Source organism: Tamandua tetradactyla, chromosome 11 (genome assembly GCF_023851605.1).
Source record: "Tamandua tetradactyla isolate mTamTet1 chromosome 11, mTamTet1.pri, whole genome shotgun sequence".
In the NCBI taxonomy this organism is placed as follows: Eukaryota; Metazoa; Chordata; class Mammalia; order Pilosa; family Myrmecophagidae; genus Tamandua; species Tamandua tetradactyla.
This window is the reverse complement of record NC_135337.1, coordinates 33,433,769-33,453,100: the sequence shown is the minus strand read 5'-3', so window position 1 is coordinate 33,453,100 and position 19,332 is coordinate 33,433,769. Positions and strand designations below refer to the sequence as shown.

General features: G+C 32.3%; 1 protein-coding gene across 11 annotated transcripts in view; it reads right to left on the bottom strand.

Annotated features, from left to right (window-relative positions):
- Positions 1-312: 312 nt before the first annotated feature.
- Positions 313-19,332, bottom strand: part of ZNF644 (zinc finger protein 644) — a 98,777-nt gene continuing 79,757 nt past the window's right edge. For 6 of the 11 annotated variants that reach the window (XM_077120303.1, XM_077120305.1, XM_077120304.1 and 3 more), the window contains 3 exons: positions 17,918-18,040; positions 3,060-3,162; positions 313-1,991 (listed from right to left, as the gene is read on the bottom strand). In XM_077120303.1, the coding sequence (XP_076976418.1) occupies positions 1,799-1,991; positions 3,060-3,162; positions 17,918-18,040 (419 nt within the window). In that variant the 3' untranslated portion in view covers positions 313-1,798. The remainder of the gene's footprint in view (positions 1,992-3,059; positions 3,163-17,917; positions 18,041-19,332) is intronic. The other 5 variants (XM_077120309.1, XM_077120310.1, XM_077120311.1 and 2 more) reach the window with 1 other exon arrangement.

Genomic DNA, 19,332 nt, shown 5'->3' with positions numbered 1-19,332 from the left:
TTATGAATACTTTTCCCTCATCTAGTACCCCAGGGATCAGGAGACCCTTAGTTGGGAATGATCCATCTAGTTCAACATCCTAATTTTACATTTAAGGTGGTTCTAGATTTAAAGGTTTGATTAGTTTGGAAAGAGAAAACAATGACCTACCTCACATACCATTACTGATCAATTCATTCTTTCTAGAAAAACTACATTCTGTGAACAGAATAATCTGCTAAGTATAAACAATTTAAAGAAAATAAAAAACAATCTCAAATAAACTATTTTCACCAATGATAAAATAAATGCTTCAGAGTATAGACATTATAATTTTCTTTAAGTCTTTTTATTTAGAGATTTTTCTGGTAAGGAGATATACCAAAGGAAAGCAATTTCACTGGCAGTGAGGTATGTATATACTCTACCAAAATACTCCTTATTTTAATAGTTTTTAACTTTATTTACATATGAAATATCAATGCATATCCTTGGTTTAATTATTAGTTATACTACATGAAATAAAAATGAAATGGTGCTTGCATACAAAACTGTCATTTGAAAAGGAATCTGATTTCAGACTAAAAGAACTAATTTGTTTGCTGAAAGTGTTTAAAATAAGAATCACAATTCATCATGACCAAGACACCTGCACCATATTTTCCATTCCTCACAGCACATTTATTTCAGTAATTCCGTTATGTTGGTTCTTAGCATGAGCATAGTGTTACACGATTTCCGTACATATAATCACATCCAAAACAAGTTCTAAAATTTAAATTGTAAACATTCTCATCATATGTAGAAATATTTCAAATGGTGTATTAAGTTTTGCTAACTGATCAAATTTGGAAGAGAATATAAATGAGAAAGTCTATTCTAAATTGTGTAGTGAGCATCATTTATTAATTACATTTCTACAATGTTAAATAAAGTAAGAGGCAAACTTGTCCTGTAAGCATGTCAAATTTTTAGGTAAAACATTAAAAAGAAACAAATTTGTTAACAAAAAGATGTCTTGCAATAAAGAACATTAGATTTTTAAAATCTATTATGATACAAAAATGTAAAGGGTAATAGCATCTTTGTTGACAAAGTAGGAGGTAGCATGGATGCACCACTTTATTGTCTGAGAAATGCAACTGGAGTAAAGAATATTTCCTTACCACAAATAATTTCCAGGACTATGTACATATTTCTTTTAGAAATATTTGTTTAAACAAATCTCCCTCCTCTTTTTAGTATTAAAAAAACCGTTTCATGTGATTTTAAAAAAACACTTACACATCTAGATAGAATAGTACTCATTGCCCTATTTGAGTGAACAGTCTCAAACTATGAAGTACATGATATTTAATGCCCTAAATTGAGTAAATTTAGTTAGCGGTTCCTGGTATTATACAAAACACTAAATACATACAAACAAAATATAATATCTTATTTTTCTATGCAAGTCTTGTGGGGAAAAACAGAGCCTTGATTCTGGTAACACTGCAGAAAACATAATTTTCCAATTGTCTATAAGTACCCATGTGCAACAGTTTATAAATGGCTGCTTACATGTAATGATCTTTTGAGTGAACAGTTAACCGACAAAACTTAGTAAACCTTAAAAACACATCTTCCACTGTATATAAAATATATAGACTACTTACTGTTTTAAGTATTTAATTTGCTCTGATGTCACTATAATTCAATTCTCCCCCATTTTCCTGCTTTAGTATTTATAAACGGATAATTTAATGTGGCTTTTTAAAAAAGACAAAGAATTTCAAATTTACATCCAATTCAAATTTGCTATTTAAAAGGTTTCCTTGTTCTATGAAGCTGCTTCTGCCATTAGTAGAGAAAATGAAGTTTCTGTAATGGAGGCCGGCTTTTTAAGTAGTGATGTGACTTCAACCATGCCAGCTCCAGTCCGTGGAAGATTAGCGTTTACAATGTGTCGCTGTAAGTGCTTAATCCAGTCTTCCTGAACAGACAATGGTCCTCGAAAGACTAGGCCACAAAACCTATAGAAGAAGTTAACAATTCTCTTAACATGACCAATTTCCTTTATTTAAAACCAATCCACCAAAATCTGTAAACATGGGAGTAAATTTTACTACTTATTACGGTAGCTGACTAACAGTTTTTAAATAAATATGAAGTTGAAATGATTTAATACAATATCAAGACTCCCAATTCATATGTTTAATAACTACAAAGAAACTCCAATAGTAATTGGAGAGGTGGGAGCATTATTAGAAAGTTAAAATTAATTTAAAAGTCTTTATACTTTATACATCTTAATATATTTAAACAATCAGTATATAGTAAAGGACCTCATTTTACACGACCAATCATTCCAAGACCTTTAGCATAAGATGAAAACTGTACATAATAGTAAATTCATTATTAAATAAGTATTTCTTATACGAACATATATATTACAAATAAGGCAAATAAACACTCCAGAAACAAGTAAACAAGATCAATCACAGAAAAAATTGTTTTAACTTGAATTCTGTCTTTTATTTTTCTAGAATGCCAATCACGTATAACTGAATTCGCATTGTGTTGTTTGTGTAAAACAAGGTCCTACTGTATCTCCAAAATATATGACTCTTTTTGGAAGGACCCTTCCCTGATTTAGCATTCCTTGAACTGCAGTATATCTATTCATGTTTGTCTGTGTGTGTAGGAGTATGGAAAGGGATATGAATAAGTATGCAAAGCTATACTGAGAATTATGTGGGGAAAAATATACGTTCCCAATAAAGGGGAACACAAGACATTAAACAAACAAACCAAACTAAACAGAATTAAACTAAACAGAGCAAATAAGAAACAAAACAACAAAAAGCCACCTTCATAAATTACATTGTAAAAGTTTCTTGGGTAAGGAAAAAAATCTTAATTCATTAGTTGTTGGAATAAAGTACAATATATTATGAGCTGAGTAAAATTTTAAGCTTGTATCCCAAAATGCACTCATAACTTGAATGCTGAGAAAGTACTTTCTGACCAAATAAAATAACTAACATGTCTCAAAACAAAATCTGAAGAAACTGATTAGGCTTGGCAACATAGGCATATACCTGCATCGGAGAATGTAAACCTCGTCAGCACCATGAGGTAATGTTAACATTTTCTTCTTGCTCCCAGATCTTGACCTTGATTTCTTTTGCTTACAATCTAAGGCTAAAAAAAGGAAGAAAAAGACTTAATATACTTATATATTTCAAAACATACAAATATACATATATTTCTAAGGAGGTAAGGACATCTAAATCAAGTTAGAAAAGTTTACATTCCATTGCCCATTCCCTGAAGCATGCACTAACTTGCAGCTGATTCTCTAATTGTAGAGATATTACCTGCATACATTTTTCTTGTACTACTTTTCAAATAATGCTTTACCATAACGAACTAGAACTGAGGAAATGCAGCTAATTAATTTTAAATTGCTAAATAGGACAATTACCACAATAATGGCAATCTTTTCTCTTATGATCATATATACATTATTTAAACATCTGTTTAAATCTTATTTCCAGAAAATTACAACCTTTTATTTAAGATCATTAAATTAAGTTTGTATCTTATGACTACTCCATTAAGTAGGTCTCACATGCTTCTTTTTTTGGGGGGGGGGGGGGCATGGTGGTCCAGGAATCAAACCCAGGTCTCCCACATGGAAGGCAAGCATTCTACCACTGAACCACCCGTGCACCCAGTCTCACATGCTTTTGAAACTTAAGGGAACACAAACAATGTAATAAAAAGCTCAATGAAAAAATAATTCATTGTGATTCACTTTGACTTCTATAATAAACATTTCTTAAAAATTATATTCTGGCCCTATATTTGAAAGGGCAAAAAAGCACAATGTTCATTTTCTAACTCAACCACTTTTGCATGTTGAGTCATATTTTAATTTTACTAGAAAATAAATATAAGACCAGACTGTCTCACACAGCAAGCTTATAAATGGGCAAGAAGTTTAGTGCTAACTATTCTTGATTATTTTCATTTTACATTTTCTCCAATAGCTTATTTAATACGATTAAATAGGGAAGAAAACCAAAGATTTTAAAGGGTGACCAAAATTTTAGTGTTCTTGAAATTTTTCCTTCAATCACTTACCCTAAAAAAAAAAAAGTGATTTAATAAAGAAAAAGATTTTTTGATAGTAGACAGAATATAACATTTTATTGGTCTCTGGATATAACTACACCATTCCTTTAGACAAGCAGATGACAATAATCCAGGGTGCTGCTGGTCAGTTAGCAAGAAGAGAAAGTAAGAGTTTATTTCTAGGGATCCAAGGGGGAGGGACACAAATGTAATAGAAGAGTTACCCAAATGGCTTTTCTTTTGTTAACCTGTAATGTGAAATCTCCTGGAAAAATTCTAGGTAAGAGAGAATAGGAACCGTGAAATGAGTTGTTTGAAGTCCAGATTCCAAAAGAATAGATGCTCCTATCACAAAACCAGTAAACACAGTCCCTTACAGTAGTCAAGTAGCAATGCTAACAGAAAAGTCATACTGAAAATTAAAAACTGGAGAAGGCTAAATCTCATTTAAGTCACTGGTTTCAGCTTCCTGTTACATGCCTGTTTAAAAGATCCACTGAGCATTTCTCTACTCATCCTCACAAGAAGAGTCTAATAAGTAAAGAACTACTGGAAGTCGAGTTAAGTATTAAAGAATGGCTAATTCAAGCTAAACAACCGAAATCTGGAATACAAAAATCTTATAAGGTTCTCATTAGTTATCTCAGTCCAATGCCTGGCATATAGTAGGAACACAATAAATACTCCTGGAGTAAAAAATAAAGGAACTCAGTAATTTAATTTTTGAAATTTAGACAGCATAATGAAATGAATGGAAATTAGTTTTATTGCTATGTAATATAGGTAACATTACAGGAGAATAACACCTCTGTATCATTTGTTTAAATGAATATGTTGCTAGCAGTCACACTTAAACTCTTCAATACCTAGTTATAAATCACTAGGCTGCCTCATTAAATGTAAAGTGAACAAGTAAGCAAAATTAGGTTCTTTACAATCAGTAGGAAAAGTGAGGTACCATGTACCTTGCATCAGTACCTTATCTCTCCTAACTGGTGAAGAGTCTGAATTTAAGTGGATTTTAAGAGATTCATACAGTGGAAGAGTTCAGACAACTCAAAAGGGCAAAACGCCATTAGACGTCACGTCCTTCTGTATCTATAAGGCAAACCACACACAATCCTTGTCTCTGTTATATGGAACAGAGAATAAGCATTTGGTATCATAAGGTTAAGGTAAAATCTTTGATGAGCTTTCTGGTTGTCAAAATTGCCACATTATATATAAATAAATTACTGTACGATACAAATAGAATACACCATAATCTTAAAACCTGTAAGACTGCTAAAATTACATGAGTAAAGTATATTTAGGGAGAGGGGCAGAGCACAGTGGAGAACTATTCAAAAATGTTGCATCAGTTACAGAGCATGTAAGTTACATTTAGATACTAAAATACTCTAAAACTGAAACTGGACATGTTTACCCTTAAGTATAGTTTTGAGTCAGTAATAGAGAACAAAAGACTATTTTCTGACATTTAATGCTGTATGGATTCTAGAGACTCTGACGCTTAGGCTATTTTATGAATGAGAGCTAAATTTTAAATGAGAATGTCATTTTTGTAATAATTAATACTTTAAAGTAATGTGACCTTAGAAAGTAGGACAACTCTGACAGCATATGACATACTCTCTGGTACCCTAGACTCAAGTTAAGTTTAGAAAACCTCATGTACTGAGAATTCTTGGAAACTTGTCCATAAAGCAGATAATAAAAACGTGGGAACTGCTGGTAATTATAAGTAACTCAGTGGCTTAATTTCCCAACCTCATCTCTAAAATTCTGAGCCCTAAAATTTTTATTTTTAACAATAAAATAAAAAATACATTTTACATTAATAGTTTTTTCTAATAACAACCTCCAGCCTCCATCCCTGTAATATTACACAAACATTTTAGGAAAATCTGTAGAAGACTGAGTATTTATATATTAATACATACAGAAAGGGGACAGCTATATGATATCCTCTAAATGAAAAAGATGATTTATATAAAATGTTCTACTAAATGAAAAATATGACAAACAAACATGTCTATTATACAAATGTTCTCATTTAACAGATTTCATATCTTTATATGGACTATATCAGGAGTCACTAAAATATTAAAAAAACAGAACATCACTAACATATTCAGTTTTAGATGGAGTTCTTCAATATTTGTGATAGCCAAAGGTTTCATAAAGTTGCTTATATGAACAGTCTGACAGAAAACTGTGGTTCAAAGCCCTTTGTGCAACAGGATTTTATTTGTACCTGTTAGTGTAAAAACAAAAATACCTTTTTGTTCCTTCCAAAGTATTTTAAATTTAACATTGTTTCTATGCTTGAAATTTACAAAAAATACAAGTTTAGTACTAGAAATTCTTCATTTTCTTCATTCAGTGTTTCTGCAGTGAAGCTGCATCTGAGCTATAGGTTTTTTTTTTTTTTACTATTATTACTTTTATTTCTTTTCTCTATATTAACATTCTATATCTTTTTCTGTTGTGTTGCTAGTTCCTCTAAACCGATGCAAATGTACTAAGAAACGATGATCATGCATCTATGTGATGATGTTAAGAATTACTGATTGCATATGTAGAATGGTATGATTTCTAAATGTTGGGTTAATTTCTTTTTTTTCCATTAATTAATAAAAAAAAAAAAAAAAAAAAAATTCTTCATTTTTTTCTCCTTAAGCAAAAAGTGCTTTAGAAAGGCACAAACCCAGTCACTCAAACCTAAGGTTCCTGGAGTTTGTAAAAAGTCTTTATGTGACCAATTTAAATCAGAAAACTCCTAAATCTTCGAAGCTACTGGATTTTTAAGGATCTAAATCACTACTAGGAATATTCTATTTTTAAGGAAATTAATTGAGCCGTAAGGCCACATACTGAAAGTTTTAGGAAATATCTTTAACTACAACAGCTGTTTTGATCAAATAGGAGTATTAGTGTGAAATATAACTGACATATTTCTCAAAAAGGACACCATACTGCTCTGTTATAAAATAGAACTACAACATCATCATCATAAAAGTGCCTAAAGCACTAAACCAGATCATGAAAAAAGCAAGTTGATAAAATAACACAACAGATACAAATTCAAGTCTGTTTTCTGAGACATCATTTAAGTTTTTTTTTTTTTTACATAGGCAGGCACCAGGAACCGAACCCAGGTCTCTAGCATGGCAGGCGAGAACTCTGCCATTGAGCCACCATTGCCCTATTTAAGGTTTATACATAGCAAAAAAGTTTATTTTTGGCTCTAACATAAAATAGAATCTTTGCCCTTTCCATCTTTCTATTACAAACATAAATTGCTTCAATGAGTCTTATTTTGTTTTTTCACCTCTAAAGAGATGACCTCAAAGAATGAGGACACACTTTTTTGAAAAATACCTGAAGCTACCATGATAAACAAACACACCATAACACTAAATTAGCATTCACCACCAAAATACCTTTATTTGAGTCATCTTCCCCTGCCCAATTAGTTTAAAGTCCCATTTCAGCAGGTTCAGTTCTAACTTGTTGTTGGCCCCCCGGAATAAAGTTAAACTTAACATAATGACCAGGTATATATACTCCAAATAAGAGGCATGGTCGAGTCCTACTAGGGGGATGAAAATTTCTTCTCCATTTAATTGGCCTATAGGAAATAGTAGCTACAAGCTCATTCAGAAAGATAGTAGGTATAAGGTTGACATCAATTGGCAAACCATCATTCCATCACCATTTAAAAGTAGGAGGAGGAGGAGAAGGAGGAGGAGGAAGAGGATGAGGGGGAGTGGTTGTCGTGAGGTGGGAACAGAAGGTATATGTCCTGAGGGACAGTGTGAAACGGATAAAAGGACTCAATTCTAGTTGCTGCCACTAATCCTTCAAAGTTCATAAGCCTCCAAGGATGTAAAAGGCTGTGTAAATAGCATGTTCTTTCCTTTAGCCCCACATGAAAAAGAACTGGGGCTTTTTTTTTTAAACAAACATTCTATCTTGGAAAAAGGAGTGATTGGGGTGGGGGTGGGGGGTTGGGACAAGGGAAGCCTTTTCCAGAGAAACCAAACTCTACATTTCTTCTGTTTATACTTTTCTCTCTGCTCACAGTGTCTACAATGTCAGCTTCATGGGTGTGCAACCTGTGCAGTTCTACAAGGCCCAGGGCTTGGTTTAATGCTCTGCTGTTGAAGTTTTGAACTTCTTAGGTTTTAAACTAGGGTCACCACATTTTCATTTTGCACTGGGCCCTGCAAATTATTTAGCCAGACTTGAGTATCTACTACACACAATGAAAAAGGCTGCACTCAACCTCACCACTTAATCTCTTGGCCCATTAAAGTGGCTATTAAAACCAAAATGGTTAAATCCCCACTCTATGCTGTTCATTAAAATTGTAAAGGGCTTCCCTACTCACAACATCAATTCTTTGCTATATCCCCATAATCAAACCTGTCAGTATTCCCAAGATGTACATATAAAACAGATTAAGTGGTTTATTGTTATGAAAAACAATGTTCCCCTTCCAATCAGAATTAAGCATACAGATAGATATACAATTAACTACCTCAGAAGTGTTTATTTTTAATCACCAATTCCCCTTGATATTTTTACTCTAAAATGGAAGGAAAAATTCAGTCTTCTAAGTCATTTACATTAATTTTTAGAGTTTCCATTCCTATTGACTAAAAAACAATAATCAACCAGTAATTACGGAGACATCAGTGGCAAAATTAATAAGATCCTGCTTTACCATTTTACCTGGAAAAGGACAAAATGCAAAACATGGGAAATGAAAACAGATTTCTCTTGCTTTATCATATTAGGTTTGTAACTTAACAAGTATTTGTCTAAAAGAGACAGCTATCTCGAGTTTGTTCTACATAGTAGAATAAGGGTAGTCAATAGTCATAATTTTATGCTCTGTTTAAATAAAAAATGAAAGCAAATGAGGGTGCTATTTATCAAGTCTTGGGTCTGTTTGGGAGAAGAAAAACCACATACAATTTGTAGAAGCCTCTGCTATTTCAAAGTAGAAAGGGTGATTAGTGAAAGAGTATTCTGAGCAAACATTCTCAAGATGTGAAGGGAAAACATAGACATGATACTTTAAAGTACCTACAAATAAAATTTGTACATTTTTATAGACAGAGAAACTAGAGACAAACTAGTTTTACAAGCTTGCCAAAAGCTAAAAATAAACACCTATTCTCTCTGATGGCCCCATGCCACAAGGTGCTTACAGGTCAATTAAGAGTTAGTAACAAATCTATTATATCTTTGTGGTTAAAAAAACATTAAAAATTTTCCTTTCAATATGAGTTGGACTAGAATGCTATTTTATTAAGCCAAATAGGTTTGTGTTATCAACATCAACCACTTTTCCAAGACTAAGACATCTAACATTAGAATAAACATTAAACTACCTAATAATGAATCTACTTTAAGTCACCTTTATTTAGAACTACCTGAGTATAATCACACTTTCTGCCCTCTCTTCACTCCCTGCAGGAGTGTGATTATACTTGAGTAACTCTAAACAAAATATTTTATATGTACTAGGAAATAATTTATATGTACAAGGAATAATTACTGTTTTTGATTATAAATTAAGGACACTTTTAAAATTCCCTTTAAGCTACCTTTAATATGATTATTATGTTCAATTGAAAATTAGATGGCGCGCACAACAATTACATTAATAAATCTTAGTGTCAGAAATCCATGGTCCAAATGTATCTGATTTGGCTTTTTATAATTTAGAAGTACTTTTTACACATTCCAACCCAAATCCAAACTATAACTAAACATGATGCTGACCAGATATGTTCTGTTTTACTAACTTCCAGGTAAGGCCACAAACATATACATATATTTATATATATATATTTTTAACTATGAATAACAAGAATTAATCTTATTTTATTTCTCAAATTCTAGACAAAAGGAAATTGTAAACACTATTTTTCCATATCCCAGATATGAGAGGGACCACCACTTTCCAAAAAGTCTTGCGCTAACCTTCAAAAGAGAAAGTCTGTGAGTTCCTCGATCATGTCCACAAAGCAGATCACCTACAGTTTAGCATCTACCCAGCAACATGCCTCCTTACTATAAGATTCAACTCTATCGTAATCCAGATTATAAACAGCATTCACAAACATCATGTTAGAATAGAAATCATAGCAAACACACACACCACAACTGAGGTAATAAAGCTATTACAGACATTAAAAAATCCAAACAGAAAAATCCAGGTGAACTTAGCTATTAAAACAAAACAAAACAAAACAAAACATAATATAAAAAGCAAAATTCCGAAAATTAGTTAATAAAACCAAATGAATGCTATGGGACTAGATAAGATGCTCACGAAAGACAAGATGTTGGTCAAACAATGTAATCAACCAAAATGAACTGCTCAATTTTGTTACTAATGACCAAGAAAACCAGGAATCATAAAATATAAGTATTTTATGCCAAAATGCTGTTAGGTTCCATTTTCCTAAAAACAAATTTACTAATTTAATGTGTGGTTATTTGCTTTGTCATAGTGAGTAATTAGGTAATGAAGTGCTGCTAGATAAATGACAGATGAAGTAATGAAGAGTAGGAGGTAGCAAGGTATCAGAGATTAACTGTACCCACAGAGCCAAGTCCCTCGATAAAAAGATCTAAAACCTTGAGTCATTTCTCTTTCCTCTATCTTACTCTTTTATCTCCACTCCAGCTAATTTACTGCTGAGCCCTGCTTTCTTTAATTCCACAATATTATCCTTACATCTATTATCCCTTCCTTACATTCCTACCATCACTGGCCCTGGTTAAGGACTCCTCAAATGACCTCACCTACAGTTCTTCCCCTTCCCATTGAATCCTTTAACTTTTTTTTTTAAAGCAGTTGTAAAAGCTTTACCCAAATTCTAAAAATTCTCAGATTCCTCACAACAAAATTAATTCCAACACTTTATGATTAGCATTCTACCATTCTGTGCCCTTTACCTGATCCACCTTACCTGTCCAACTCTAATCCCTTATCTCCTACTTCCCAGTATTTTCAATAAACTTTTCATGGTCTCATATTGTTTCCTCTTTCAGAAACGCTCCTCTTTCTTCCCCAACCTCTATTTCCAATTCTATTAGCTATCCTTCAGGGTCAAAATCAAATGCAAAAGGCACGTTGAGTTCTAGTCTACTGAAAGTACTTCTTCATCTAGACTTCCACATATTTCATGCGTTCCACTCCAATGGCATTTACCAATTTGTCTTGTATTACATATTTGTTTCTCCAATATTGTTAAAATCCTATTTAACTCTGCAGTACTTAGCACTTAGCACAATGCAAAAACCACGACTGGTACTGAAAAAAAATGCTTTGTTAAATTAGTGAATAAATTAGTCAATTACCATTTAATATTGGCAAATAGCCCAATACATGCTGAAGTAAAATGATTCTAAATATTCAAATACTTAAATTATATTTAGCCTACTGTTTCTCAAGGCAGAAATAAGAGCTTTCTTAAAAGATATTATCAAAATGGCTAGGATCTAAATGGCCTTTGACATTTAAAAGGGCTATACTTGAGGTTACCTGGAAAATCTACTCAAGTTGAACAATTCATTCATTACCCTGCTAATTCTGATAAATGATACACTTTTTTTTTACAGATATATATATATATATACTAACTCTAATGAAGATCGGTACTACAGAATTAAGTTATAGCCAAGATAATACAGAAATCCATCTTCCACAGGCTCAGAATAGCTTTTTAAATATACATTTGACCATGTCATTCCCCTTACTAGAAAAACAAACAAAAAATCCTTCAATGACTTTCTAAATTTTCCAGTAAAGCATTCAAAGTATCAACCCCACGTTTCTGGTATCACCATCTTCCTAAACACTTACAAATCAATCTCCTGATACTTCCTGAATTCCAAATTTCATCATTTTGTGCCCACTTTATGTTATTTTTATTTTCTCTGTCTGGAATGTTCTACTACTTCTCTTTTTCTTAAAACTCTACTTACCCCTCAAGTTCAGAGTCAATCGAAACCTTATCATTCTTTCCTTACTAGTACACTGTACCTATTCTAAGTCATGATTATAGGTATTCAGTCATATTTACAACCTTGGGGACTAGCATATTCTGGATACAATACAAAAACTCAATTTTGACTACTGGCTTTATTTTTTTACCTCATTTAAAAAATAAGAACTGTTTGAGGATGAACTATTTTTATTTCCTTTCTCTTTTTGAGGCTCTATTTAGCAATGAGACAAACAGAAAACTTAACAGGAAAAAAGGAACCTAACTTAATCCCCAGTTCCCTCCAAAAGGAGGCCTAGGCTATAATAATCTGAATTCCTATAGCACTTACAGCAAATATACCCACTTGATTGTGTCCCATCTTGCGCAGTTCTCTAATTTTGATTGCTTTGTATATTTTGCTAATAATGCTTTACTAATACAGTAGAAGTTCACAGATGGCAGGGATTTGTCTCATACGTCTCCTGTATCCTATACAAAGCCCAATCTAGAAGAATTATCAATATAATTGCTTTAAGTAGAAGCTGTTTTGCTCCTTTAGAGTTTAATCTTATGAAGACCAAAACTTGCCACTTATACTCTTTAAGGCTGAATGGATCACTATAAAAAGATGTAATTTTCTGAAGAGCCAATATTATAATAATATTAAAGACATATTACAGAGCAATTCATGAGAGGACAAGCAATTTAATGCACATTGGGAAGTTTTCCCAATAATATTTTTTTGTTTTCCTTTATCATAGCAGAAAATGTTCCCATAGTACTCTCTACAACATAATTACTTTTCTGGTTGCTTACACACCCATTCAGCACCTGGTGTAGTGTTATATATATTCATTAGCACTTATTCTTGCAGGCTTCTATGGCCAATCATGTCATTAAAGCCAAAAATAGGCAAGAGAATCTATTTTGCAATCCACAATCTACTATTCCACTTAAAACAAAACTGAACAGTATGAAAAATAAAACACTGACTTCACTAAACAAGATTACATATATATTTTGCACTAATAGTTCTGACTGAAAAGCCTTAGTACCAATTTTTTAAACTATTTTTTTCCTCATGGAAAAAATCATTCTTTAACTATGATGTTTGAGCCATTAATGGCTATAAAATAGCAACAACTGTGCTTTACTTCTAAAACATTAGCATGGAAATGTTATAAAGATAAAATGAAGCAGAAATATAAAGTACTTTAAAGATACTCAAAAGGAAAGTAAAATACAAGGTAACCACTTTGCCACCTCCACATATACACATATAAAAATATTTTCCTTGCATTAATTTTTAATAATAGAAAATTCCAATTTACTTTAAATCCAGAAGGCCAGCATTCAATAAAAAAATGTGATCTACAGCTCAAACTTTGAATAAATGAGTAAGGAAAATTACCTTGCTGACATATAAGTCTTATGATTTCTAAGATATGATTGAATTAGTTCTAGCCAGCTTAGCCCCTAAGAGTAGCTCATGACAATGTTTTTCAATCTGTGGGTGATCTCTTAGTAAGTAGTAAAATCAATTTATTGGGTCATGACAACACTAATTTTTAACGAAAAAGAATAAAACAAAATATTAGAACGTACTGTACTCAATTAAGGTGAGTGAATGAGTAAATGTACGCGTGTATAAATATAAGTTTGTATAAGGGAGTCCTGTAACAATGCTGAAAGTCAGTTATTCTTTCTTCTTTTCAAAAGATAACAGAATGCTATGTAACATAGAGAAGCACTGTGCAAATATGCATTCATCTTACTGACAAATGTCCTTTTACAACATTATCCCTACTCTCTGACCTAAATTATTCCCCTTCCCTCACCTGTTGAATTCACTCTTTGACCTTAAAATATTTTTCTTCCCAACTGCAAACTAAGTTAGTAGAATATATTCTGCTTTAAATCATTTTAAATGTTTTAGACATCTTGATAATGAGTGAAAAAGATAAGAGGGCTCAACAGGATGTATCTTCATTTTATTAGTAACTTAATACTATGCTTTTAATATTGCCAGTATAAAAAAAAATCTAGTTAAAATATTTATTATTAAGCACAGAAAGCCAAAAGTAAAAATAAAAAGTTCAAAAGCATTTAATATGAACTTTGTGAATCATGAAATTTCTGACTTTTATGAATTATATATTACTAGATTATATAAAAAAAAAAATCAAGAAAAAATCTGGATGAGTGCTTAAAACATTATGCTAAAGAGAATAAAAACTGAAAAATGAAGTCTATACTAGCTAGAATAAATTCGGGAATAACTGATTTGAATTTACAATATAAGATATAAATAAACCCTTTTAGTATTAGTCCAGTTCAAAGATCCATTTTAAAAAAGGTAGAACAGATTTATAAAATTATTGACAACTGAAAGCACAATAAAAGAACTTAAGACAGTTTATTTAAATAAGCCAAATGGGAGATAAACTGGGTGACTTCTGGGCAAACTTTTAATCTGTGAAATTTATTCTATTTTAGACAATTATCTCTGTCCTAAGGATTGGCTACCTCTTTAACGTCTTCAATTCCAATGTTTTCCTACTTTTTTTTATCATTTCTTTTTACTATATCCAGGGAGGATGTTATCTTTTAACTTATACTTATGATCATATGAATTACTTTTGATGGTAAGCATTGCTTACATTTTAATCCTTTTCTAACTCTTTTTAAAAAAGGATTTCTTAGGGCTCTTGATTCCAAGTTCTTGTTCCTTCCACTTTATTTTTATTTTGGCATCTCCCCATTCTCGGTTTTCCTTTAGAGAAAAGATAACAGATTTCAGGGGATATGAAAAGCCTACTCTCAGAAAGATTTTTATATGTGGATGAATAAGTGCATGTTTCTGTGATGGGGCCCATAACTTACACAAAATTCTCAAAAGGGTTAGTGACCCAAAAAGAAAAAATAATCACTACATTAGAAGTATAAGAGTCATCAGTAAATAGATATTTGGAGATACAGAGGGGTACTCTTTTTAGTCTATTCAGGCTAGCTGGAGAGTTAATGTTAGAAGGAATTATTCTCCCCCTTAAAAGGCTACTAGTTCCCACAGAGGAAGCCAGAAGCTGGTGGCATCTAGGAAGGCTTGGGTGTTTATCCTATCACAGATAACAAAAAAGTCCTTTTCCTCTTAGTCTAGGGGTATCTAAGCTTGTATTCAAGAGTGGGTATATAATTTTAAAAATCCATGTGAATGAAAACTGCTTGAAATAGGAACACAGATACTAGAAAATGTATGAAGGCTTTATTCTTATCTTATTGCTTATAAATAAACTGACAGTATCCCTACATTGACCATATTCTTACCTATTTTCTCTTTATATTGTTCCCGTTACGTGATTAAATTGGATTCAGGTGAGATTTTTTTTAAGAAATGAATTTGTGTTTTATTCATCGAAACAGCACTGACATATACTTGAAAATGTTTGGCATTCATATGTACTGACAAATTTCTTCTAATACCCTAGCAGAACTCTCTGGGACTATAGGTTGAGAACCACTGTTTTGTATCAGTGGTTCTATTTATGTGAGAAGAGAATAATCATGTGTGTTTATAAAGACTGGATAATTCTCCAGCTGAAAAAAATATATATATTAATAAAGCCGGATAAAAACTTCTTTGTTGGCATGGATAAGCAGCAAAGACATCTTCTATGTAGCTCTACTACCAAGATTTTTCAAAACCAGGGGAAAACATTTCAGATTATCCAAGAAAAAGGAGTACGAAATTTTTATGTTTATCAAAAGTAAGCATGGGGTATGGAAATGCCATCCTAGATTTTCTTCAGCTGTTCATTCCCTTTCTCTTTGCCCTAGGACTGCCAAACACATACTATGTATTTTCTAGCACTTTTGACATTTTGGTTACTATTTAATTACATTGTAAAAATACTATCCCCTATTTTGTTGATGCTCTGAATCTATCCCCATTCATCCTGTATTACTTTTCATTTTGGTAATGAAGTGTTCATTAGAATATACTCATAGTCAACTATCAGTTATTTATAAGCAATTAATTTAATCTTTTGAAGGATCTTCAGATGGGATAACAGCATTATTTTTAATGGCCCAACAAAATCTAGACTGGAGAGATCTGCCAATGAATACTTGCATGATTTGCTTAAGTAGTCACAACGCAATATTTTCTGAAATCCTCCAAAGTCTAATCCAGACCTCACCCTTTGTTGGATCCGTTCTTTTTAATTGGATAGATAAATAGACAATTTATCTATTCAGCTGTTATCAGAATGCTCTCTACCTTAAACCCAAGTTCTTTTACAATTTTCATTTGCTTTCATTTTTAAGTAAGAAATCCAAGAAAAGGATGTCTTGTATATGGTAGAGACCAGAAATTAAGTCTAGGGTAAGGGTGTCTTGATTTGAATGTCAAGTTTGCTATTTATTAACAGTATAAGTTTAGGCAAATTGTTTAAATTCTCTAAGCTCTATTTCCTGTACAACTCATATGGTTGCTGTAATGATAAAATAATGCTATGCACATAAACTGCAATGCATAGTGCCTGACACACAGTAAGTTAAAAGTCAGTGGCTATGATAATAATGATTTCTTGTTCTACAGTTTATTTTTACTGCCACCCACCCCCCACTTTAATGTCGACAACCACCTTTCAAGGCTGATGAATGTGGATGTAATATAAAAATTATAACCCCATAGTAGGAAGACTAATCCAGTACAGCAAAATTCACTCTACTCTGCTCCCTCTAATATAAATGGTCAAAAGTCATCCCCGGTTATTTGTATAACAAGTCAGGGGATAAAGCAAAGAAGCAGGAGAAAGAAAGACACCAGTATAAATGCAAGTGTTTTTATTTTGAAGCAAGAGCATATTGGATGTAAGTCATAAGTTATCACATGAGGAAGAACAGAAAAGCTGGGAATACAACAACTAGAAGACAGCAGAGGGTAGTGATCTAAAAGAGCAAGATAAAAAAAGATTGGAAGAGGAGAACTTTTTTGGCAAAAGGATTTATGTATATCTATTTAGAAAAGAAGGTGTATTTTAAGATGTAGAACAATGAAATTTGCTGAAAGCTGGGTAGCCTGTAAGGCTACAAACAAAAGAGCAAGGCATTTTGCAGGGTATAAGAAGTAGAATTACGTATGAGCTAATAAAACTTTCACAGACTGGAAGTATGATGAGGTATCTGCAAGGTTGGGCTAACCAACCAAACATAACACAGAAATGTGCATGCTAACACTTATGTACATAGATATATTTATTAACCCTAAACATAGTTTAGGAACATTAAAAGAAAAATTTCTTCAGCTGTCAAAATGGGTCATTATTAAAGCTTGCCCCATCAAAGATTTGATCTAATAAAAACTGAGATTGCTTAGTTTCCTAGTCAGTTTCTACATATCTGGTTACACTATAATTTCCTTTCCTAGTAAATTATTTCCTCAAGCTAGAACTAAAATCCTTTTTACCAAAGAAAGGCGTCTTACTGGAATCTACTAACAAAAATAAATTAAAAAATAAAAAATAGTATAATTTAAAAATCAATAGGAATAATGTAGACTAAAAAGTTCTACACCTCTTTTGGGTTATTTTTCCCCCAAAATCAAGTCAATAAGAGCAAAATGAAAATGGATAGTTTACTTAAAATTATATTTAATAGTTTACAAGTTGCTGAAATTTAATGTCTATCCAGATTCAACTGCTGCTACCAAAGAAAGCTATAAATATCATCTGAATTAGCACCAGTCTGGTGAGAAAAAGTCTATTGCATCAGACAGACTTGCTGTGATATCTGTTCAAACATACCTGTACCAGTCAAAAGTCCAGCACTCTTCTTTCGTGCATAAGCGCGTAAGTGGTTGGACAGGCTAACAGCACTTGTAAACGTCGTATTGCAATGCACACATGTTCTAAGCTTCACAGGCATACCTATCATTCAAAAGAAAACTATAATCCAGTTCTCACTTCAAAAAGTGAAATTTTCTTAGCTTAAAGTGAGTAGAAAAGTACCACAATAAAGATGGTTTAAAAAACGTTCATTGGAATAGTTTAATTTAAAAGGAGGGGGAATTAAGTTAACTACTATCTCAGTTTGTAGTTAGTATTTAGAGCCAACCCATGCTCTTTAGAAAGGCTGAAGAGGAGTGACTTGAACCTCTGAGCTCCTCTGGATTTTACACGTACTATCACTTTCTTGCAGATTTCTGTGTTACGCAGATCACTTCCTAAACCTAAAATATATCCTTGTGATTTGAATAGCACAGTTCTGTTTAGAAGTTTCAAAGCTTACAACATTACCAATAAAAAGAATTTAAAAGTCTAGTTGACAAAGTGGTAATTAAAGTGTTTTACCCACAAATCCGTAAACGGCTCAATACTAAATTAGGCTTTCTGAAGAAGGCTGGGAGAAAAGGTGGTAAAACACACCACTGAACAGCTGTTAGGCACAACATTTTATTCAGGGCATTTTATGTTCATTACTCTGAATGCGCAATCAATAATGAAAGTTAATGATTTGAAGTTTTTTGCTAAAATCTTTGTGCTAAATAAATGATCAACAAGCTAACATCTTAGTCATCACAGGAAAGAAACATGTTGAAACAATAAGAAACTCCTAACTTCCCAGACAACTCTCACTCCCCCGACACATTTTAATTGGTTTCCTCAAGATTATTGTGTTAGCCACAAATACACTATTCTTCTCTGAAGCGTACCACACATAGATCAACACAGTTAATACATCTTCTCTATAATTTATACCTCTGAAAAATATTGAAAGCTACTGACTTCGAAAGACTCTCTTAGAACAAAACAAGAACCCTATTAATCAGAAGTCCATGCAAGACAAATTGTTTTCAGACTACTAACAAAACAAGACAAAGCTTCCTTAAACCAAAACTGCATTACAAATATTTGGGATTTCTAATGTCTGCCCAAAGTAAACAAATCAACATTACAGTAATTTTACTCATCATCACTACATTAGCCAATTACTATAACCTAAGGCAGATTCACTTTAGGATTCTAATCATGAGACCATCTAAATTAATCTTCAACACTCTTAAGCCCCAAAAGAAGCCTATAAAGACACTTAAAATTTCTCTATTCTAAAAATAAAAAACAAACTTAGCAATACTAAAAAGTCTGGCTACCTTATCCTACCACATCATTTGCCAATACATAGAAATATTCCTTGGAAAAGGAAAAAATACTGTAGCACA